Source organism: Chrysemys picta, chromosome 11 (assembly GCF_011386835.1).
Source record: "Chrysemys picta bellii isolate R12L10 chromosome 11, ASM1138683v2, whole genome shotgun sequence".
Taxonomy (NCBI): Eukaryota; Metazoa; Chordata; order Testudines; family Emydidae; genus Chrysemys; species Chrysemys picta.
In genome coordinates, this window is record NC_088801.1 from 69110206 (window position 1) to 69131959 (window position 21754).

A 21754-nucleotide genomic window follows, 5' to 3' on the forward strand; every position below is an offset into this window, starting at 1 on the left:
GCCCCCGGCTGGGCGCTTCCCCCCCCCGGGCTCCAGCTGCGCTGGGGAAGCGCCGGCCGGGGGCGCAGGGTCTGGGGGCTGCCCGGCAAACCGTGAAGCCGGTAGCGCTCGGGCAGCCCTTTTCGCGTGGCTGGGAGTGGGAGGGAGGAGGGGGCGGGGTTGGGGCGGGGAAGGGGCAGAGTTGGGGCAGAGTTGGGGCGGGGCTGGGGGTGGGAAATGGGCGGGGCCAGGGCCCGTGGAGGGTCCTCTTTTTTTATTTGTTAAATATGGTAACCCTACTTTAGACCATCCCCCGGGAACAGTCCTGGGGGCTGGTCAGTGCTGGGGGGGGGCTAGTCTCTGCCGCGGGGTCACTGTCAGGGACACAGATTCCCTCCAGGGTTGCCAACTTTCTGATCAAATGAAACTGAACCCCCTTCTCTGAGGTCCCGCCCTGCTCACTCCACCCGCCTCCCTCCGTCGCTTGCTCTCCCCCACCCTCACTCACTCGCTCATTTTCACCGGGCTGGGGAGGGTCCCTTTTCAACCGGGTGTATGGTTGAAAACCGGACACCTGGCCACCCTAATTCCCTCTGGCCTGATCTGAGACCAGGCAGATTATCAGGGGAGCCGCGTTTGTATTCCCAGCACTGAGCCTAGGATAGAAACAAGGGCGGAACTTCCCGCAGAAGGAGCCAGTGAAAGTGAAGAGAAGGGACCTGTCAGTCACATTGTAAAATGAGACCTCGCCCCCCTCATAGTCAAGGAAAACCCCCACCCGGCTGGTCCTGACGCTCACGGGAAGAAGGGTTGGGGGGGGGGGGGTACAGGCCTTGTATTCCCCAACCCTCAGCCGCACAACCCAGTATCCATTCCCAGGTGTGAGTGTGACCTGCCCCTTCCTGCTCACAGATTCCCTACAAACCCCCAGAGTCCAGCCAGGCTTGTCTCCCACCTCCACCTCCCAGTAATGCCGCCCGCCTGCAAACCCCTCAGCACCCAGGACAATGGGACACGTATCAAATCTCTCAGGGTTGTCAGGCAGATCCTGGCATGTGTCTCCGTATCTCACACGTTTTCGATCCTCAGACAGGATGAGGTGGGGATTTGCCGTGTCTGGATCCAGAGTCACGTCCACTGGGGAGAGAGTCACAGAGTTAGTGCTGGGGGCAGGGGCCGGTCACTGGGATCAAAGGGAAATGAACCTGCGTCCCCGTTAATCGCTGTGCGGGGGGGAGGGGGGAAAGGTGTCAGTGGGGTGGGGGAAGGGGAGGGGAGCGGGGGGGAGGGGACAAAGGGATGTTAGAGAGGAAAGGGGTGGGGCAAAGGGAGGCACGGGGAGGGGCAGGCACAAGGGCAAGGGGGGACAAGGGAAGGGGGGGCACCAGGAGGACGGGATGGGGGAAGGGAAGAGCAGGTTGCAGGGGGTGGGGGGAGGGGTGGGTGCCAGGGCAGAAGACAGGGGCAGACCCCAGGGGCACAGGGAAGCCAGGAAAGGGGGGACACCAGGGGAACTATAGGGGTGTGAAGGAACAGGGGGAGCTCCAATGGGGCAGGCACTGGGAAGGCAGTGGGGGTACTAGGAGGGGCTGGCACCAGGGAAAAGGAGGGGCAGGGGAAGGCTCAGGTGACAAGGAGAGGGAGAGGGGTGAGGGGCAGGGTGGGTGCCAGAGGGCCATAGGGGGCGAGGGATGGGGCAGACCCGAGGGGGCAGCAGGGGAGCGAGAGAAGGGGCAGTCATCAAGGGGGAGAGGGGCATGAGGGGTGGGTGCCAGGAGTATGGGGGGGCGGGACTGTCACCAGAAGGGATGTAGGGGCTGAGCAGTGGGGCAGATGCAAGGAAGGGAGAATGGAGAGGGGCGGGGTACCAGGGGGCAGAGTGGGGGCAAGGGAACAGGTGCACAAAGGGGGGTAGAAAGTGGGGTGTGGAGAAGGGCAGGCCCTAGGGGGCACCAGGGGGACAGAGGGAGGATGAGGGGACGGGCAGGACCCAGAGGTTAGGAGAGGGGGAGAGGAGGGGTGGGCACCTGTGGGGCAGAGATGGGGTATGGGAAAGGGCTTACACCAGGATGCCCAAAGTGAGCCAAGGGAAGAGACGGCACCAGGGAGGCAGAGGGGGCAATGGTAGAGATGGGCCTCAGGGAGGCAGAGGAGGAGTGAAGGGAGGGGCTGGCACCAGGACACTGGAGGGGGGTGAGGGGTGCAGGTATCAGGGAGGCAGAGGGGGCGACAGGACGGATGGGGGAGAAATAAGGGGAAGGTGACGGGCGGGGTGTACAAAGGAAGGGACAGGCATCAAGGGAGGGAAAGGGAAGGGGCTTGTGCCAGAGGGTGAGGGGGGAATGGGGCTGGGGCAGGCATTGGCAGGACAGAGTAGGGGAGAGGTGGGCACTGGGAGGCAGGAGTGTGGCATGGGATGGGTCGGGCACCAGGGCAAATGAAGGGTGAGGGAAGGGTGGTCATCAGTGGGTGGGAGGGCAAGGGAAGGGGTGTGTGACATGGGGCTAGAGGGGCATGAGGGGAGGGGTGAAATCCAGGGGGCAGAGGGGAGCGAGCAGATGGACAGGCAGCCATGGGGCAGGCGCCGGGGGACAGTGGTGTGGCGTGGAGTGGGGTTGGCGCTGTGGCCAACAAGGGGCAAGAAGAGGTATTGGGTGTAGAGGAGGGGGCAAGAGAAGAGGTGGGTGCCAGAGGGGCAGGGGGAGGGGCAGGTGCTGGGGGCAGAATGGGAAAGGACGGGGCAGGCAAAGGGAGGGAAGGGGGTGGAGTGGGTGCTAGGAGCAGGATGGTGTGAGGGCAGGGTAGGCACCAGGAAGGCAGGGAATGGGGGAAGTCATGGGTGATGGGGGCAGAGGATGGGGGGGGACCAGGGTGGAAGCGGGGGAGGGGAGCAGCAGGTGCCGGGGGCAGTGGCAGTGAGGGAAGGGGCAGGCACCAGGAGGGTGCAGGGGGAAAGGGCAGGTGACAGGGGGATTGAGGGGGGTGAGCAGAGGGGCAGACACAAGGAGGGCTGGGGGGAGGGGTGGGCACCAGGGGGCAGAGAGGGGCAAGGAGAGAGGCAGGGCAGATGGGTAGAGGGAGGTGTTAGGAAAGGGGTTGGGAAGGGGCAGGAGCCAGAGGGTCGGAGTGGGGCTAGAGGAGGGGTGGGCACAGGGGGGCAAGAGAAGGGGCGGAGGCTGGGGGGCAGAGTGGGGCTAGAGGAGGGGTGGGCACAGGAGGGCGAGGGAAGGGACGGAGGCCGGGGGGCAGAGTGGGGCTAGAGGAAGGGTGGGCACAGGGGGGGTCCCATGGGAGCAGACAGGGTGTGAAGGGAAGGGGTGGGGCAAAGTGGAGCCAGGGAGGACAGAAGCAGGGGCAAGGTGGGCACAGAGGCTGAGGGAAGGGGAAGGGAGGGGCAGGAGCTGGGGCCAGAGGGCGATGAGGAGATTGCCAGGTGCCGGGGGCAGAGAGGGGGAAAGGAGGCTGGCCTGCATCTCTGTTGCTTTGGGGCCGTGTGTGGTTGGTTTGTTGCTAAGAGCAGGTCGGTGCCGTCCCCACACACACTGGCCTGGCAGCCCTGCCCCAGGGGTGGAGCTGGGACTCTCCATGGCAGCCGGCCCCACCTTCCAGCCAGGCAAACCCCACAGCCGGCCCCTCCCCTCGTCCAGCCCAGTCCCTCCCCCAGGCCAGGGGAAGTGGATCTGGGCTGGGCTCTTGGGTGAGGCAGGACAGTGGGGGGATGGGCAGGGGGGATGCTTGGAGGTGTAACTGGGTAATGGAGGGAACAGGGATCATTACTAATGGGGCTGGGGCAGTGGGGAGGGAGGGGGCATTTCCCCACTTCCTGCCCCCCACCCTCTGTGAGAAGCTGCCCCGGGGGCCAGTCCCAGTTCACACCCGCGCAGCGCGTCTGCACTAGGGGTTTGCACTGGGGCACCGACATACCTGAGACACTGCGGTGCCAGGGGCTGTCACCCCTCCCCTCCCTGGGGTTATGGGTCAGTCATTACTGGGCAGGGGAGCTGGGCTCTGGGCTCCCAAGTGGGGCCCGACCCACTGGGCTGCAGAGTCCTTCTCACTCCCATGCTCTGGCCCAGGGCCCACAGCCATGTTTAGACACTGGGGGGGGCTTCAGCAGGAGAGATTGAGGGACCCCACGTCAGACACCTGGAGCCCAGCGGTTCCAGCCCTCACCTGGGGGGGGGGGGGGAGACCCACCTTCCTATTCCTGCCCCACATCACACAGGGGGATTGGACCAGGGGCTCCCAGCTGAGGGCCCAGCCACTGGGCTAAAGGCTAGAAGGGAAGTGGCGGCACCTTCTGTTCATTGAAACCATTCAGGAAACTCAACATGGATTTGGGAATAGTTTCTGTCGACCCAAAATACAATTTTTCTGCAAAAAAACTATTTGCACCCAAATTTCCCCCAGCTCCACTGCAAACCTGTCTGAGCAACTTAGGTGCCAAAAATCCCAGGGACCTGCAGTGATGACTGTCAACATCCCCAGCAACGCACAGTGACAGGCAGGCCGGGCTCAGGACATCATCTATGAAACACTCCAGAACTGCCGTTAAATTTGCCCTTGGTAGGAAAATTTCCCCCCCCACACACACCCCCCCGATCTCACCCCACAAATCAGGCTGCAAATGGAGACTCGGCTCCAGCCTGAACTCTCTGCCCAGAGCGATTTGTCCCATGGACTCTGCGAGCGGCACAGACCCTCTGCGGATAATGGTCACAGAGAACGTCTCAGAGCCCCAGGGGCTCAGGTGTCTCCATCTAACGACTGCACCAGCCACCCTCTCGCTCTCATTAACCAGCCCTGGGTCAGACACTAGGAACTTTCACCCCCAGACTCTGGAGTCACTTTGGGTTCGTTTACACAGCCCGCGGCAGCGAGTCCCAGAGCCGGGGGGACAGGGCTTGCGGGCTCCCTCTCTGGCACTGAAAATAGCCATGTAGACGTTCGGGCTCAGGCTGGAGCTCAGGCTCTGAAGCCCAGGGTGGAGCCGGGTCTGCCCCTCCCAGCGCACGTGGGGACATTGCCCGTATCCACGTTCCCTTCTCCCCATTCCTGGGATGGGGAACAGCAGCCCCAGGGCCCCTCCCTTCACCCCAGGGCAGAGGAGTGAGAGACCTCGGCCTCCTGGGCAGTGGGGCCTCCAGCACCGATTCCTGCATGAGTGTGAAAGTGTCTCCGCCCGGAGAGCGCTGCGCACCCGGCAAATACCCAGATGTGCTCCTGGGACCAGCGGCTGGGACTGGTACTCACCCCCTCCCACCCGAGAGGAACAGGGGTCGTGGGGCAGCGTCAGTGAGTTCAGAGCTGGGGGTACGAATGGGGGTTACACCCGGCTGCTGGAGCTCTGCGTATCGAGGGTACGAGGATGTCACAGTGGCTGTGTGAGCCCCCCACCGTCCTGCCGACGTGGCTCAGCCCTGATCCCTGCTGGAACCTCTCCCTGGGGAGGAACCGTCCCTGCGGCCTGGTCAGGCCTGGGCCTCCCTGCGGAGATGGCCGGGAAAGCTGCCGTTAATGTGAGTGATGATGTGAGCTCCTGTGAGCCTGGGCTGGGATCAGTGACTGGGGAGTGAACGGCCCCAGCTCCTCTCACTGCCCCCCTGAGCCAGCTGGTCCCGTGCCCCCACAGTGACCATGGCCCTCAGCCTCCCCACTGTTACTGAGCTCTGTGGACAGGACCCCCTAACAGTTCCCATGTAACGGACCCGGGCGCCCCCTCCCTGCCCGCTTTGTGCGGTAGGATACCACAGCGCTCATTGACCCCCGGGCTACGGGTGCCGCAAAGTGTGTGCAGGTTCCCTGGGCTCACTGACCCCTGCTGGAGCTGCCCCTTCTCCCTGCCTGCACCAGGGCACACAGGGCCAGGCAGAAGGCTGGGTGCAAATGACGAGCAGAGTGCAGCTACCGCTGAGAGGCAGAAACGCTGCCGTGGAGGCAGATTTACTTGTCCGTGAGCATCACAATCTGGTTCTAAAAACACCTGCCCCTGCAGTGGGGCCAGGGCCTGCCTCACCCCAGAGCCATGGAGACACCGAACAGCTCTTAGCCCTTCCTGTTATTACAGATGGGAATTGCAGCTTTCAGACCTGTATGACATGCAACCCCTGCTGTTGGGAGGGGAGATCTGAACAGTTTAAGGCCTATTAAGGTTAGATGAGATAATGTCTGTGAGGCACGATCCAGATACCACCCTGGGAAGGTGAAGCCCAGGGGAAATAGTCTATCGTTATTCAGCACTTCTCCAAAGAAAAGGAGCAGGGGGCTCCCGGGGGCGGTGGGGTTGTGACAGATCACATTTCACAGCACAGTTACCTGCATATTGTCGGGCTTTCTCCCAACCTGAAATCAAGCCAATAGAGAGAGATGAGAATGCCCCTGAACACAGACTTGCTGAATAGAAAACAATCTCTAACCACGTTTATGATAAGAGAAAAATATATTATCTACACGGTAACTGTCGATTAGGGAAATGCGCATTTACCTGCGTTTAGTAGGGCGATTCTCCACTCTGCAACCAAACACAGAGAGATGAGACCTCCCCTGCACACAGACACTCCGAACAGGAGACAATTTTGCAGCAAGGTTTATATTAGCAATAGAAGACAACTTACTGAGTTCACCCTGCAGTGTCGCTAAAAGTAAAGCAAAGAGAAACACGTAAACACATGTTAAAAGAAAAAGGAGGCTATTCAGTAAGATCCCACACCACACAAACCAAACTGACTCTTAAGGAACATCTGCCCTGGGGGTCTATGAACCTTGTTGTAAAGTCTGAGATTCCCCCTCCCCTCCCAATGCAATGAACAAAGGGAGCTTACCTTTCTCTGCATGATGTGCCGCTGGAAGTGAACAACAAGAGAGGGGTGTTACAAGGCAGAAGATTTAACTTCAATTGTTGCAAACTCATAGAAGTCAATTTTCTACTGGTACGAAGTAGAAAAAACACAGGGGTGCTCTACCAAACTATTCCCACTGCTAGCCTTATACTGGGGACACTAGGGTTACCATACGTCCGGATATCCCCGGACATGTCCGGCTTTTTGGTCCTCAAATCCCTGTCCAGGGGGAATTCCCAAAAAGCCGAACATGTCTGGGAAAATAGGGAGGCATAAGCCAGGGTCTGCCCGGCCCCAGCATGACCCGCCGGGTCTGAAGCGCAACCCGGCTACATTGTAGCGAGCTTGGGCGGGGGGGGGGCGCAGCTGCAGAAGGCGGCGGAGGGGCCTCTGCTACCCCCGCAGGCCGGGCGGACCGCGCGCCCCAGCCGAGCCCGCAGGATCACGGGGGGTGCAGAGGCTGCAGGGCGAGTGGGGGTCACAGAGGCTGCAGGGGCAGGGGGGTGCAGAGGCTGCAGGGCAAGTGGGGGTCACAGAGGCTGCAGGGTTGGGGGCGGTGCAGAGGCTGCCGGGCAAATGGGGAGCGGGGGTCACAGAGGCAGGGCAGGGCAATGGGGGGTGCAGAGGCTGCAGGGCGAGTGGGGAGCAGGGAAGCACTTAGCAACCCCCAACCAAGATCAGAGCGGGAGGGAGGAGGGGGGAATGCGGGGTGCTCAGAGGAGGGGGCAGAGTTGGGGCAGGGACTTTGGGGAAGGGGTTGAAATGGGGGCAGGGAAGGGGCGGAGTTGGGGCAGGGCTAGGGCCCCTGTGGAGTGTCCTCTTTTCTCAATGTTGAAATATGGTAACCCTAGGGGACACACAAATGCTGAGTAAGTGGCTGTCTCCTTTCCCTTTTGGCTGAGTGAAGCGAGGCCTCAAATCAGCAAAGTGTGCTACCCTCTCATTAATGATTTGCCACATAATTGTTGTGCTCCATGATCTAAACTCTCAGGGTGAGATTCTGTGCTCAGAACCTGCAGCCCAGGGGCACATGGGGCTCAGGCAGCTTTAAGGGCCCCCTCCCCCCCATATCCTCCTGATCCTGGGTGCTCTGGATGCCAAATCAGCCCCCGCTGTAACACCGGGCTCGTCTGTATGAGAAGGTTACACCAGGAAAAGGTAAGGTGGGAATTTAAACTGCTCTTGTTACATCTGTATAAGGCTCCAAGTCAATACACACATTCCGTACTAAGAGTGAGTTTTTCTGGCCTAGTTTATGCAGTGTCAGAAACTGCTCCTGATTGCCAGGGGAGCACTGAAAACTCAGGGGCGATGTCTGGGGGGGGGAGGGGGCAGATTTCTCCCTGCTTCCTCCTGGCAGAGGAAGCTGTGTATGTGGGGGGGGGGGAGGGGAGGGGAGAAGGAGCAGTGACCTGGATGCAGGAAGCCCTGATGTCACTTCTCGCTCCCCCCTCACAGCCCCTGGGGTGCACAGAGAAGCAGTGTTCGAGGGGGGGGGGGAGCGAGCAGCAATGCCAGATGCTCCATGCATTCAGGTCAGTTTCCCCACGTGGACACAGGAGGGGGGTGCAGGGGGTAGAGGCAAAGGGGGCACAGTGCAGGGGTTAGGGACACAGGATGGGGGCAGGGGTTAGGGACACAGGAGGTGGGAGTGAGGGGATTAGGGACATGGGGGCAGGGATTGGGGCGAAGGGGGCACAGTGCAGGGGTTGGGGTGAAGGGGGGATGAGGAGCCCGGGGAGCCCATGGGGCCAGGAGCAATGGGGGGCACCCACAGGGACCAAGAAGTATGGGGGGAGCACCGTGCCCATGGGGGTCAGGGGAACTAAAATACAAGTTCATCCAGGGCGCCATTTTCCTTGCACTGTGGTCTGGCCCTGACACACCCGTCGTGTTCCCAGTCCCATCTCCCACACACCCCTACAATAGGGCTTGTGAGGGGGCCCTCAAAGGGCAGCCTGCAGCTGTTTTCTGCACAGCCTGCAGTGGAGGAATCTGCCCCCAGCTGGATCCAGGCTCCTGGTGCCCTGTTACTCTGCTCTGGGCCTTTTAATGACATAACGGGGTTGAAGTGGAAGTGAAAAATCTCATGTATTAAATGTATTAAATGTGTCCAGCCTTTCTGGGTGTGGAGATGTTGGTGTCATTAGGCATAACCCTAGGTAACTCGGGAGGGTGGAAGACCACGAGTGTCGATGAAGCCTTCCTGCACTAGGCCTAAATGAACCAAACTCTTCCATGTTTAAACTCTAATCAACCTCAAAAGCCAGATGCAGAAATTGGAATGTGTAACAGTTTATCAGGTGCAGCACCGCTCATATCGGTACCAAGCGGTAATAATGAGGCCTGCATACTTCTGGCTGAAAGGCAAAATAACAAATCAAAGAAAAGGGACAAGATAATAATTCAAAAAGAAGTTACTAACAAGCTGAATTTATAGCCGCCAAGATGACTTAACTGCTTAAATGTAATTGCTACTTGCTTCATGTAAACTATTATAAGAGGAAGGGAGGGGGAAGGGGGGTGGTGAAGGGAAAATCCTAGCTGCAAAAAGAATAAAAAGGGAAAACTGCTTGTCTCAGTGTACTTGATCTGAGACGTGCCTGTCTCCTTGCACCGCTTTGAGATCTCAAATAAACTTTGTTTGCTTCTCCATCCTGGTGTGTTCATTGGCGTGAAGCACACCGGGCAATGAACCCCGCTGTTGCTTTCCATGGGCACTCTGTGCCGGCAACAGAGGGGACATTGAGCAACTGACCTGGCTGTGACCAGTGCACCAGCCCAGGGAGATCTGCCTGAGTCTGCAGGCAGCGCTGTTGGCTGCTCACACTCAGCACAGTGGGGCTGGGATGCTGACACTAAAGCCTGGTTGACCATTAAATGGTCACCATTTGCAGTTACCTCTCCGCTGATCATTTCAGCAGAAACACCCAACTCGTGAGCTTCTCCCTCACAGCTGGATAAGGACAGGTACTGGTGAGGGGGGCAGTGGGGCAAGGGCGGATATTGGTGGGGAGGGAGGCGGGGACAGTGGGGCAGCTACTTGTCATCAAAGATTGCTGGGGTGAGGAACAGTGAATTCAGGCCCCTCCTTCTTCCATCCAAATACACTGTGATCTCTGGTCATGCTAAAACAGGGAGGGGAGAGAGAGGGAGATACATTCTCCCTCCTTTCCCCAAGTACCAAATGCCTCCTGGTCCTGGATACCACACGTGTACACACACGTACACACACACCCCCACACTGGTCACCGAGGGTGAAATCCTGCCGCTTCCCTCTTTACATGGCTGTGGAAGGGGGGATCCCATGTGAGGGATCCTGTGAGACAGTGTTTAACAATCCCCAGCAATGACCCTGGCCCGGCCGGGCTAGGACTACTCAGGTCTGGGCTCAGGGTTCTAGGTCTGTAATTTCCATGGGGTTTCTTAGGACAAATGGCCCCTCCCCCTTCAGAGCCCGTCTGGGTCAGCGCGAGCAGCCCTGAGCTCACTGCTGGGGCTCTGGTGCTGTTACGGAGACATTCCCCCTCACCCGTTCAAACACTAGCACCTTCTTTGTCATTGTTCCACCCCACGGGTGTTTTGCACTTTCTCCAGCACACACATTTACTCTCCCTCTCCCCTCCCTCCCCATCAGAATCATTTCTGTGCAAATCCCTTCCCACCATAATGCCAGCTGAAATGGGGGGGGGGCTCTGCTCATTTCCCACCCATCACCACCCCCCATTACTCTGCAGTGTCCCTGCTGCAGCCCACGCAGCTCCCGTAGCCGAAGCCGGAGCCATCTCTTCCCACTGGCCCTCCAGGCACAGCCATGTCCCCAGGTTGAGGGAGGGAATCCCTGACCTGTGACGATCTTTGCACTGAGTCCTAGCCTCCCTCTGGCTTCATTCCAAATGTCCCCCATCCAGGGCTGGCTCCAGGCACCAGGCACCCAAGCACATGCTTGGGGCGGCACCTGCTAAGGGGCGGCGGGGGGAGCGCGGGGGGAGCGCGGCACTGGGGGGGCGGGCTCCGGTTGCGCGGGGCTCGGCGCTGGAGGGGGGTTCCGGCGGCGCTCGGCAGGGGGCGGGGGTGGGCTCCGGCGGCGCGGTGCTTGGGGGGGGCGGCGCGGGGCTCAGCGCTCGGGGGGGGTTCCGGCGCTCGGCGGGGGGGCGGCGCGGCGCTCGGTGGGGGGGCTCAGGGGCGGCGCTGCCCCCAGCCTGGCAATCTCTAGTTTACTGATCCACCACATTTTGGGGAAACATTTTCATATAAACATTATCCCACCCCATTGGCCCCACACACTGACCTTGCTCACTTTCCAGTGCAGATCGCAGAGTCTCTGGGGGAGAAAAGGGGGAAAGATGAGATTTCACACTGTTGTGTTTATGGGAACAACCCGAATGTCAGTTAATGTAACTGGCCCAGTCACTGACCTTTCTCGCTCTCCAGTGCAGATCGCAGCGTCTCTGGGGGGAGAAAAGGGGGAGAACACATGTTAATGGTAAAATTCCTATTGTTTAAGGCAGCTCTGCTGTAGGAGGTCTCTGCACTCCCATCCCAGGCCAACTTCTAATCTTGTGGGACAGTGACACATGGGAACAGCGCCCGCTGGGGCCTGGGTAGATGGGGGTGCCCCAGCTAAGAATGGGGTGGAGCTGGGTGCTCAGGTCAGCAGGAGCCAGGGAGGGGGGTGTGGATGGGCCCCTCCAGGCATCACCTCTAAGATCAGCTCTGTCCCGCTGGGAGCTCGTCCCTTTGGTGTGTCAGCCCTGGGGTACCAGCACTGCTGGAAATGGAGGTAGCGTCATGTCTGCCAGTCACTGCTGAGCACAGCCTGAGCGAGACCATCTTGTGCCTGGTGTGAGCAGCGTCTCAGACCAGCCGTGCAAGTCCTGAGTGCGTTTGTGTTATTACAGCAGCCTAGCCACACAGCTCACCAGTGCACTCTCTGCAAGGCCCAGGGAACAAGACAGTGACAGTTCACTGTTCTGATTGTTTAGTGTTTGGAAACGAGCCCAACCTAGCTCTCTCTGGGCACACAGACAAATTTTATACACGACTCAAAATGAGTGAATCCCTGTCACCTAAACATGGGCTCAGTTTTGCCAACTCATGATTTGGACATGAGTCTCATGGTAATGATCGTTTTCCTTAAAGCCAGGGCCGGCTCCAGGCACCAGCCCACCAAGCTCGTGCTTGGGGCGGCACCTGGAGGGGGCCGGCCGGGCTTGCCGCCCTCCCCCCGGCGCTCTGGCCGCCGGGGAGAGCGGGGCCCCGGCCGGGCTCACCACCCTCCTCCCGGTGCTCTGGCCGCCGGGGAGAGCGGTGCCCCAGCCGGGCTTGCCGCCTTTCCCCCCGGTGCTCTCGCCACTGGGGAGAGCGGAGCCCCGGTCGGCTCGCTGCCCTCCTCCCGGGGCTCCGGCCCCCAGCGGAGCTGCGGCGGGCTTGCCGCCCTCCCCCCGGCACTCCGGCTGGTCTGGGAGAGCGGCCCGCAGCCGGGCTCGGCGCCCTCCCCTGCCGCGCTCTGGGGGAGGGGGGTGTGGCGGGAGGCTTTTTTGCCTGGGGCAGCAAAAAAGCCAGACCTGGCCCTGCTTAAAGCCCCAGCTCCTGGAGTCAGGTGGAGATGTGAGAATTTCAGGCTTCCTTCTTAAAGAAAAAGTACATTTCTAGCCCTTGTGGCTGTGGAGAAAGCTTCAAAATGTGACCCCAGTGCACCCTAAAGGCTCAAAAAGCAGAAGGCAAATAAAAAGAACCCCAAAGCTGTTATTCTTACACAATCTCATGATTTCAAAAATCCGGAGATTGGCTTTAGTGAGCCTGACTCATGATTTTTGAACATTTGGGGTTGGCAATCCTGTGGACTCAAGCCACATAGAGCTATGGACGCACCCAGTTAACACCTGGTGCTGACAGTGTGTGTAGGTGACAGTTCTAAAGGTGCAGCACCCAGTTCCAGCTTTCACAAGTACACTACACAGCTCCTCTCTGCCTCTCTGAATTACCTGCTTCCATCCTCACTAGGAAATCATTGTACCAGACATTTCCCCTTCCCAGTCCTTCCGACACTGGGACATTTCTCCATACACTTCACAGCCCTTCAGGCGAGAAACCCTCCGGGTGGGACTTTCACAGCTGCTTTGGGGATTTTAAAAAAAACCTGAGTATTTAGACCCTTAAGGCAGCTTTGAAAACCCCAGCTTCCCTATGAAAGTACAGATCAGTGAAGGGCAGTTCTGCCTGTTGTGACTAGAGAAAAACCTACAGCTGAGCACTTATACTACACTAGAGAGTTCACTGCCCTGTTCCTGTAGCAGGATCTCAGGCTGAGCAAAGCTTAGGCCATGTCTACACGGCCACTTCCCAGCGCTGAAACTTTCTCGCTCAGGAGTGTGAAAAAACACCTCCCCCCGAGCGATGCAAGTTTCTGCGCTGTAAAGTGGCAGTGTAGACAGTGCCCCAGCGCTGGGAGCAGCTACTCCCCTCGTGGGGGCAGGTTTGTTACAGCGCTGGGAGAGCTCTCTCCTAGCGCTGGAGTCGCAACTACTCGGCCACGTTGAAGTGCTGTTGCGGCAGCACTTTAATGTCGGCGGTGAAGACATACATTAGCTATGCTCACGGTAACCGCTAACATTTCCATTTGCACAACCTCTATTTCACCCATCCACAGTTCCTGCTCACCTAGGTGGAGGGATGAGAGGCGGGAGCGGTTCATGCACAGACTGAAGGGCAGAATTGGGCCATAAGTACCCCCAAGTCTCCGCTTTGTGTTCTGGTTTTCCTGCAAGCAGCCAAGTTACGTATGTCGGGCTCTCAGCCCCGCTCACTGAGCCCCACATGGGTGTTTCCATCTGAGCCAGGCTGATCCCCATGGAACAGTTCAGAGTCACATTCACCTGGGATCCCTGAGTGAGAGCTGAAGGGGGGGAACCACTTGACACTTCTCAGTTCACATGTGAAGTCATAATTTATCCAGCTCTCCCTTCACCCTCAGCCCGGCTCCCACTGCCTGAAACGCCTCCTTACATTTATCCCTGTATCTCTCTCATCAAGTTCCCCCCACCCTCCTCCTTACTTCACCTTTCGCTCTGTGTTGCCCCCAGAAGCAGTAACTGGCCAGGGCAATGAGAACAGCCAGGAGAGCTGTAAGGACAGCCAGGAGAGGCACGATCACATCCAGAGCCACCCTCCAGGGATTGACCCTCGGGAAAAACAGCTCTGCAAGAGAAAGTGCCATTGAGTTGGGAGCAAACACGCGCAGAACGAAGGCAGGACACAGACAGTGGTGACACCATGACAAGTTAAAAGAGTCTCACAGGGAAATACACAGGGAGATGTGGCTCCTGGGTGCTTTATTATTAAGCCAATGAAACTCCAACCTTTAGCCTGGTTACTGAACATGGTTAATTAATGGGAGGGAGAAAGGGGGAGGACTGCTATGCTACACCTACCTCCCACTGGCATAATTTCAAGCATTCCCTAGGCCGGGGTAGTCAGTAGGTGGACTGCGGGACAAATCTAGACTGCTGGAGGCTTTTAAATGGACCCCAAAATCTTTTTATTTCCTTATTATTGTCAATGTTTTATTTTTTATTTTATTTTCTCTGGAGTCTGGACCTTGACCAAGAAATCTGGACCTTGACAAAAAATAATCCATTTCCTCTGCCCTAGGCTGCTCTAAGTGGTCCCAAGGCTGCAGGCAGTGCAGACTGGCCTCAGAATCAGAGAGCTGTGACCAGCTGCCTGACACCCCCAACTCCCCTGTGCTCACTGGGGCTCAGCTTCATCGGAGAGTCTGGCCCAAAATACATTCATGCAGGATTTTAATACAAACAGAAGTTGAGACTGGAGATTCAGAGTAAAAATTCCTCCAGAGTCCTCTTCCCTGGTCCTGGGGCAATGGCTGACTAGAGGGTCCTTTGCTAAGTGATTAGTGGGGTGTATTGAAAACTGTGTAAAAATTACATGCTGACACTTGAAATCCTGAGGGATTTCTTGGTGCTGTTTGCAGGCTAAAGGGCTGTGTAGGAAGCGTGCATCTGGGTCCTCTGCAGTCAGTCTGCAAAAAGCCACCCTAGAGCAGGGCGGGGTGAGTTCTGGTTCTCTGCCTTAGGGAGCAGCCTGCTTTGTCTCTTTCTGTGTTTGGCTGTGGTGTGTTACAGTTCTGGATTCTTAGAAATAAAGCAGGGTGACAGTGCAACCTTTCAGGAAGAGTGTTTATGTTTTGTCGTCAACTCTCGGTGTGTATACCATGGACACAACAATCAGGTAATATTGCGCATAGCGTAGACTAACCAGTAGTGCAGCACTGGGAGACCTCAGATGAATAGTGCTTTACAAATGCAACATTCTTATTATTATAGCGTGATGAAATATCCATTGTGTATTAACCAAGTTATGTGGTAGATAATAGTACATAAAATCTGAACCTTTTTTCCCCCCTAACAATTAAGAAGTTCTTGGGTAAGATTTTGTTTTTCCATACTTTGGGCCTGAACTTCCATTGCTGGTATTTTCAGATGTAATCTAAATAGCGATGCTCAGGCCATATCCAGGGCTCCCTTGTTCTAGTCAGGAAAAATGACTTCATTAGCCAGATATCCATAAATACTCAGCACCCAGCACCTCTCACTGAGAGCAGAGAATTCCCTTCCCCACCCCATTGAGAACTGCGATGGTCACAGCACACAGAGAGCAGTGAGACACAAACATAAATGCTCTGTCTGGAAGGCTGCAGCGTAATACAACTTTATGTCTTAGAATCCAGAACCTTAACCCACAAGAACCCACAACAGAGAGGGGGGCAGCTCCCTAAGGCAGCGGGCACAACTCACCCCACCTTGCTTTACGTTGGCTTGTCTATGGGAACAGTTAGTGCGCGGCAGGCTGGGGTGTCAATCTACCTTGCACGCACTAGCCTGCTACACACTAACTGGCTGGGTGCACCCTGCTGCTGTACATGGAAAGTTCCCTGGTGCACGTTGCTCTGTTCCTGTTTCAAAGCAGGGTAGATCGAAGCGCACTACGGAATTGTTAGTGCGTGTAGCAGGGTCCACACAGACAGTTAGTGTGCGGCAAGCTAGTGAGAGGCAGATTGACACCCCAGCCTGCTGTGAATTAACAAGCCCTGATTCTGTTCACACACTTTGCTACGGAGACCTCTACTCTGCAAACGGGACCTGGAACACCCCCACACATCCCCTCCCCCCCCCACACACATCTTAAAGTGACAGCCAGCAATTCCAACACAGTCCTCACTACACCACAACAAAGGAGAATTCCCTCCCCCAGTCCCACTGAGAAGAGTGATGATTGCTGGGTACTGAGCTGTTACGAAAATCTGGCCAATGGCATCCCAGCCTGCAAGGTGCTAAACACCCTCAGTTCCTACTGGAGTTGAAGGCTACTTCTACACTGTAATTAGTACCAGCAGCTGGCCCGGGACAATTGACTCAGCCTCACTGGGCTCGGGTGAAGAGGCTGTTTAATTGCAATGGAGACGTTCGGGCTCAGGCTGAAGCTCAGACTCTGGGACCCTCCCACTGCACAGGGTTGTAGAGCCTGGTCTCCAGCCCAAGCGCAAATATCTACATCGCAATTCAACAGCCCCTCAGCCCGAGTCAGCTGGCACAGGCCACCAGTGGGTTTTCAATCGCAGTGTAGACATAACCAAAGACAGCTGAGGTTGTTCAGGACTTTTCAAGACGTGCTCAGCACCTTGAAGGTCCAGGCCCATACATAGGAGACACAATGATAAATACTCTCCGCCCATGTCTGCAGCATCTCAGCCCATCCATGTGCGGCACGGACGGGCACTGACCTGCTATGGAAATCGCTGACTCTCTCTCCTGGTCGAGTCGGGGGCTCCTGACACAGCAGGACACTTTCTGGTTGGACTCTTCTGTTAGTTCACTGAAACCAGTGCACATGTATTTGCAGACAAGCCTTAAATTAATTCGCTAATAAAAAACCTTGTTACAGGGGAGTTCGGGTTGCCTTGACAGGGCCTTGTACCCTTGCAGAATGCAGACGTGAGTAGCAGAAAACTGGTACCTCCATAAGAGCTGGGACTGGTGGTGCTGCTGCATCCCTGGCTGGAAGTGGGTCCATCACCTCCAGGATTTACAGTTTGGTTCAATGGCTCTCAGCACCCCCCACCATACACATTGTTCCAGCTCCCCTGGGTACCTCTGAAAGCCGGGAAACACGCTCAGCAAAACAGAAACCCAAACACTCAACAAGGAACTGCAGGGTTAAGGTCACACACCTCCCCCACCAGATCACACGTGGGGGGTTATTACTGACAAGCTAAACTGAAACCAAATTATCTTAACTGACACAAGAGTCTTGTACCTTAGCCAAAGGTGCAAATTCAAACGGATTTTATATTGCAGGGTCAATCTATGGGCAGAGAGGCCCTTAGCCTGTTTGGAAATTTCACAGACCAGCCTAGAGAGGGGAAAGAACCAAGGAGAGACAGAGATGGGACGAGTGTTTGGAGCCTTCCCTGAGTGGGATTCTTGACCAGAAGAGCACAGGCTACGAGTCCTCTCCCAGCAGGGGCGTGACTCACAGGGCTTTGGTCCGACAGACTCATGGGAAATGCCCAAGAGCCACAGACAGGAACTGAGGTTAAAGGTCTAAGGTGAAAATTATATGTAATTCCCCACCTCACCCCCCGTGCTTCTCTTGCTGTTCCTTTTAAACAGTAGTAGCCAGAATTGGTTTGGTTCCTGCCAGAAGGGTGGAGCAGCTGTCCACTGACTCCAGCTAGTTGGGGACTAGCCGGTAAACAAAGGAAAAAGTCCATGAGCCCTCACAGGATGTTCAGTGGGGCATTTCCAAAGGTGGGGCCAATTCCACGGCCAAGTGTAAAGAAAACAGGTGCCAAACTCTTCAGTTCGGGCTAGTCTACACTCGACGCACGACAGCGGCATGGCTGGGCTGATGCAGCTGCGCTACTGTAGGGTGTCAGATGAAGACGCTTTATGCCGGTGGGAGAGAGCTCTGCCGCCAGCATAATAACGCCACCTCCATGAGAGGCAGGAGCAGCTCTCCTGCTGACACAGTGCTGTCTTACATCGCTCAGGGGTGTGGGTTATTTACCCCTGAGTGACATAAGTTATAGTTTTCAGAGTGGTAGCTGTGTTAGTCTGTATCAGCAAAAACAAGGAGGAGCCCTTGTGGCACCTTAGAGACTAACAAATTTATTTGGGCATAAGCTTTCGTGGGCTAGAACCCACTTGGTCAGATGCATGGAGTGGAAAATACAGTAGGAAGATCTATAGAGCAGTACATGAAAAGATGGGAGTTGCCTTACCAAGTGGGGAGGTCTAGACAAATCAGTTAAAGTGGGTTATCATCAACAGGATGAAAAATCACTTTTGTAGTGGTAATCAGGGTGGCTTATGTCAAACAGTTGATAAGAAGGTGTGAGTAACAGTAGGGGCAAATTAGCATTGGGAAATTCGTTTTTTTTTTAGTTCTTGTCCACTCATCCACTCCAAGTCTTCATTCAGGCCTAATGTGATGGTGTCCAGTTTGCAAATGAATTCCAGTTCTGCCGTTTCTTGCTGGAGTCTATTTTTGAAGTTTTTTTGTTGAAGAATTGCCACTTTAAATCTTTTATTGAGTGTCCAGGGAGGTTGAAGTGCTCTCTGACTGTTTTTTGAATGTTATGATTCCTGGTGTCAGATTTGTGTCCATTTATTCTTTTGCAGAGAGACTGTCCGGTTTGGCCGATGTACATGGCAGAGGGGCATTGCTGGCACATGATGGCATATATCACATTTATAAAAATTATTCACAGTGCTCCTCAGTTTCCCCATCACTCCACCCCCACTCACAGCTTGGACAATGAGGGCTGGAGCTCCACACAGTTGTGAGGTTTTAACTTTTAACAATAAATAAATAAATAAAGGCAAAGGTTTTTAATGGGACAATGTTTTTATTCTGTGTAACTTTGCGAGTAACTGTACTGCCATGTGCAATGTCCTCACGACAGCTAACAGCGCATAGGAGAGAAGTGCGGGATCCATCCTCTCTCACTGCAGATGCTGTCGCGCGCTTGCAAAGACTGACAGTTGGAAAAACGGCGCAAAAGGAAGCCGGAAACCATTGGAGGGCTGGGACACAAAGCAGTGCATGACGGGACATTTCGCATGCACTTCGCTCTGTTTCCGTCTTCCCACAACACCTAGCGACAGATGGTGTCACCAAGCACTCTGGGATACACACTCACAGTGCATTGCTCATCCTGTCGACAATGGTGCCCCGTATGTGGACACGATCTGTCGACACAGGGAGCAAATGTAAACTCGTATTGGGGACATGTTTTGTCGAATTCTTTTGTGTCGACATTAGTTTCATTGACAAAACTTGCCAATGGAGGCAGCAGCATCATGTAACAAGCTTATCACTAACTCAGACCCAGGAGCCGCAGGGTTTCTAATTCCTGTTCTTTATTCTCCACACTTCTCCCAGCACCAGCCACAACAGCTCTCAGCTGCTTCATCTCCTTCCCCTCCATCCCAACCTCAGCTGCCGCCCTCATTGGGACAGGGACTTTCTGAGGCTGGAAGGAACCAGCCCCCAGCCAGCCCCCAACTCTGCACAGACTGTCTGGGAGAGGAGCTGGTGTTAACCCTTCGCTAGCCCTGGCTCTGTCTCCCCTGCCCCCCCTCCTCCCGGGCTGTGACCAGGGCCAGCTCCAGCATTTTTGCTGCCCCAAGCAGCAAAAAAAAAAGAAAAGCCGTGATCGGTGGCAGCTCTACCGCCTCCACTTCCTTCTTCACTTCTTCGGTGGCAGGTCCTTCCCTCCAAGAGGGAGTGAGGGACCCGCTGCCAAATTGCCGCCGAAGAGCCGGACGTGCCGCCCCTTTCCGTTGGCCACCCCAAGCACCTGCTTCCTGCGCTGGTGCCTGGAGCCGGCCCTGGCTGTGACATGGGGGAGACTCACCGCAGGCCCTGCTGAGAGCAGCAGGAAGGAAACACCTCAGCCCAACCAAACAGGCTCCTCTGAGCGCAGGAAAGTGAAACTAACCCACAGCAGCTGGGTCCCGGGTGCGGAGGGGCCATGGCTGCCGGGGACCTGGCCGGGAGCTTCCAGCACGAAGTGACTTGCTCCGTCTGCCTGGAGTATTTCACAGACCCGGTGTCTATTGAGTGTGGGCACAACTTCTGCCGGGCCTGCATCAGCCAGTGCTGGGGGGAGCCGGAGCCAGACTTCTCCTGACCCCAGTGCAGAGAAATGGCCCTGCAGAGAGACCTGCGGCCCAACAGACAGCTGGGGAACCTGGTGGAGTTAGTGAAATGTCTGAGGCTGCAGGCGGGGCCAGAGCCCAAGAGGCAGCGAGTGTGTGAGAGGCACCAGGAGGCTCTGAAACTAGGAGGATCAAACCCCCATCTGCATGGTTTGTGACAGATCCCGGGCTCACCGCGCCAGGGCCGGCTCTAGGATTTTTGCCGCCCCAAGCAGAAACAATTTTGGCCGCCCCCACCCCCGTTTTTTTCTTACCCCACCCACGGTCCCGTCTCAGCTCCGCCCCTTCCCCAAATCCCCAGCCCTGCCTCCTCCCCCCAGGTTCTCAAGCCTAGGAGGGAGGGGGAGAAGCGGCGCGCACGCTGCAGCCACTCGGAGTCTCCCCCTCACTCCCAGGCTCTCAAACCTGGGAGGGAGGGGGGAGCAGCGGCGCGCGAATCAGCTGTTTCGATTGCTGTGGTGCGCGAGCAGCAGCAGCGGAGGTGAGCTAGGGAGGCCGGGGCACATTTTTAGGGGCGGCATTCTGGCGCCGGCCATGCCGCCCCTAAAAATGTGCCGCCCCAAGCACCAGCTTGTTTTGCTGGTGCCTAGAGCCGGTCCTGCACCGCGCTCACATGGTGGTTCCCATCGAGGAGGCTGCCCAGGAGTACAGGGTAGGGAACAGTTATCTGCATGGCTGGGACAGCTTCTCTGCAGCTACAAAGCTCCCTGCGTGTGTCTGACCAGCCCTGGGTTAGAGCCAGGGAACTGCCTGATAATGGGATTGTTGTGCAGAGGGAATTTTTCATAATATTTTGGATGAATAGTATGTGCACCTCAGTGTCCCCTAGGTGGTGCATGTTTAACACCAACAGACCCTAGTTGTCGTCAGCGGGGATCAAAGCTGGGGACCCGTGGTGCTTAATGCATGAGCTAAAAGACCTGTTTCTCTTCTCCATGGCTGTAGGAGGTTAATACAACTTTAGCTGGTCTAGGTGCCACTAAAGCAGGCATGGGTTACACATGGCTAAGGCTATGAGTTTTTCACAGAGGTTGCAGAAGCCACGGAATCCGTGACTTCCAGAGACTTCCGTGACTTCAGCTCGCAGCGGCTGGGAGCTGCAAACAGCTGGGGAGCTCCTGGCTGCCACGGGCAGTGCAGGCCCTCGGAGCAACCAGCGAGCCCCCACAGCTGCCCAGCCGCTGCGAGCAGTGTGGGGACCCTGCAGCTGAGCTCCCCATTTTGTCAGGGATATTTTTAGTAAAAGTCATGGACAGGTCACGGGCTTCCGTGAATTTTTCTTTATTGCCCATGACCTGCCATGACTTTTACTAAAAATATCTAAGACAAAATCTTAGCCTTACCCATGGTTAACTAGGTGAGGCGTGTTTACTTGTAGAGACCCAGAGATTCAGGCATGAGGGACAGCTGGCTGCCTGGGGTCCCATACCCATGGAGTGTCCCAGAAGACAGTGGCCTGTAGGGCTAACATATGTCCGGATTTCCCCGGACATGTCCAGCTTTTCGGTCTATAAATAGCCGTCCGGGAGGGATTTTTAAAAATCTAAAAATGTCCGGGATTTCCCCCGGGTCGGCTATTAATAGACAGAAAAGCGGCGGCCAAGTGCCGCTGGGCACCCAAAGCCCCTTCCCGGCTCCCCCCATCCCCTGCAGCCTTACCACTCCGTCCGGCCCCGCAGCTGTCTTCCCCCT

At 56.5% G+C, this 21754-nt stretch overlaps 2 protein-coding genes and 1 long non-coding RNA gene across 3 annotated transcripts in view; 2 read left to right on the plus strand and 1 right to left on the minus strand.

The window, feature by feature from the left end:
- Positions 1-21754, plus strand: part of LOC135974173 (uncharacterized) — a 266713-nt gene that overhangs the window by 157255 nt on the left and 87704 nt on the right. The gene's annotated exons all lie outside the window — the stretch shown is intronic.
- Positions 88-14037, minus strand: LOC101948194 (erythroid membrane-associated protein-like). The gene is made up of 8 exons (XM_065562155.1): positions 13881-14037; positions 11237-11269; positions 11110-11142; positions 6801-6821; positions 6594-6614; positions 6464-6490; positions 6295-6321; positions 88-1116 (listed from the first exon to the last, which is right to left on the minus strand). The coding sequence occupies exons 1-8, from the start codon at positions 14035-14037 to the stop codon at positions 563-565; spliced, it is 873 nt and encodes a 290-aa protein (XP_065418227.1). The 3' UTR covers positions 88-562.
- LOC135974405 (uncharacterized) lies at positions 7781-15003 on the plus strand. The gene is made up of 2 exons (XR_010591657.1): positions 7781-7976; positions 13904-15003. It is a non-coding gene; the product is annotated as an uncharacterized LOC135974405 (long non-coding RNA).

What these genes read in the sequence shown, in the direction of transcription:
- LOC101948194 (XM_065562155.1), bottom strand. Translation starts at nt 14,037, where the DNA reads ATGGCACTTTCTCTTGCAGAGCTGTTTTTCCCGAGGGTCAATCCCTGG. An exon ending in TGCACTGGAGAGCGAGAAAG is followed by an intron (nt 11,143 to 11,236) that starts GTCAGTGACTGG and finishes TTTCTCCCCCAG; the next exon opens with AGACTCTGCGATCTGCACTG. An exon ending in GAAAGCCCGACAATATGCAG is followed by an intron (nt 1,117 to 6,294) that starts GTAACTGTGCTG and finishes CTCTCTCCCCAG; the next exon opens with TGGACGTGACTCTGGATCCA.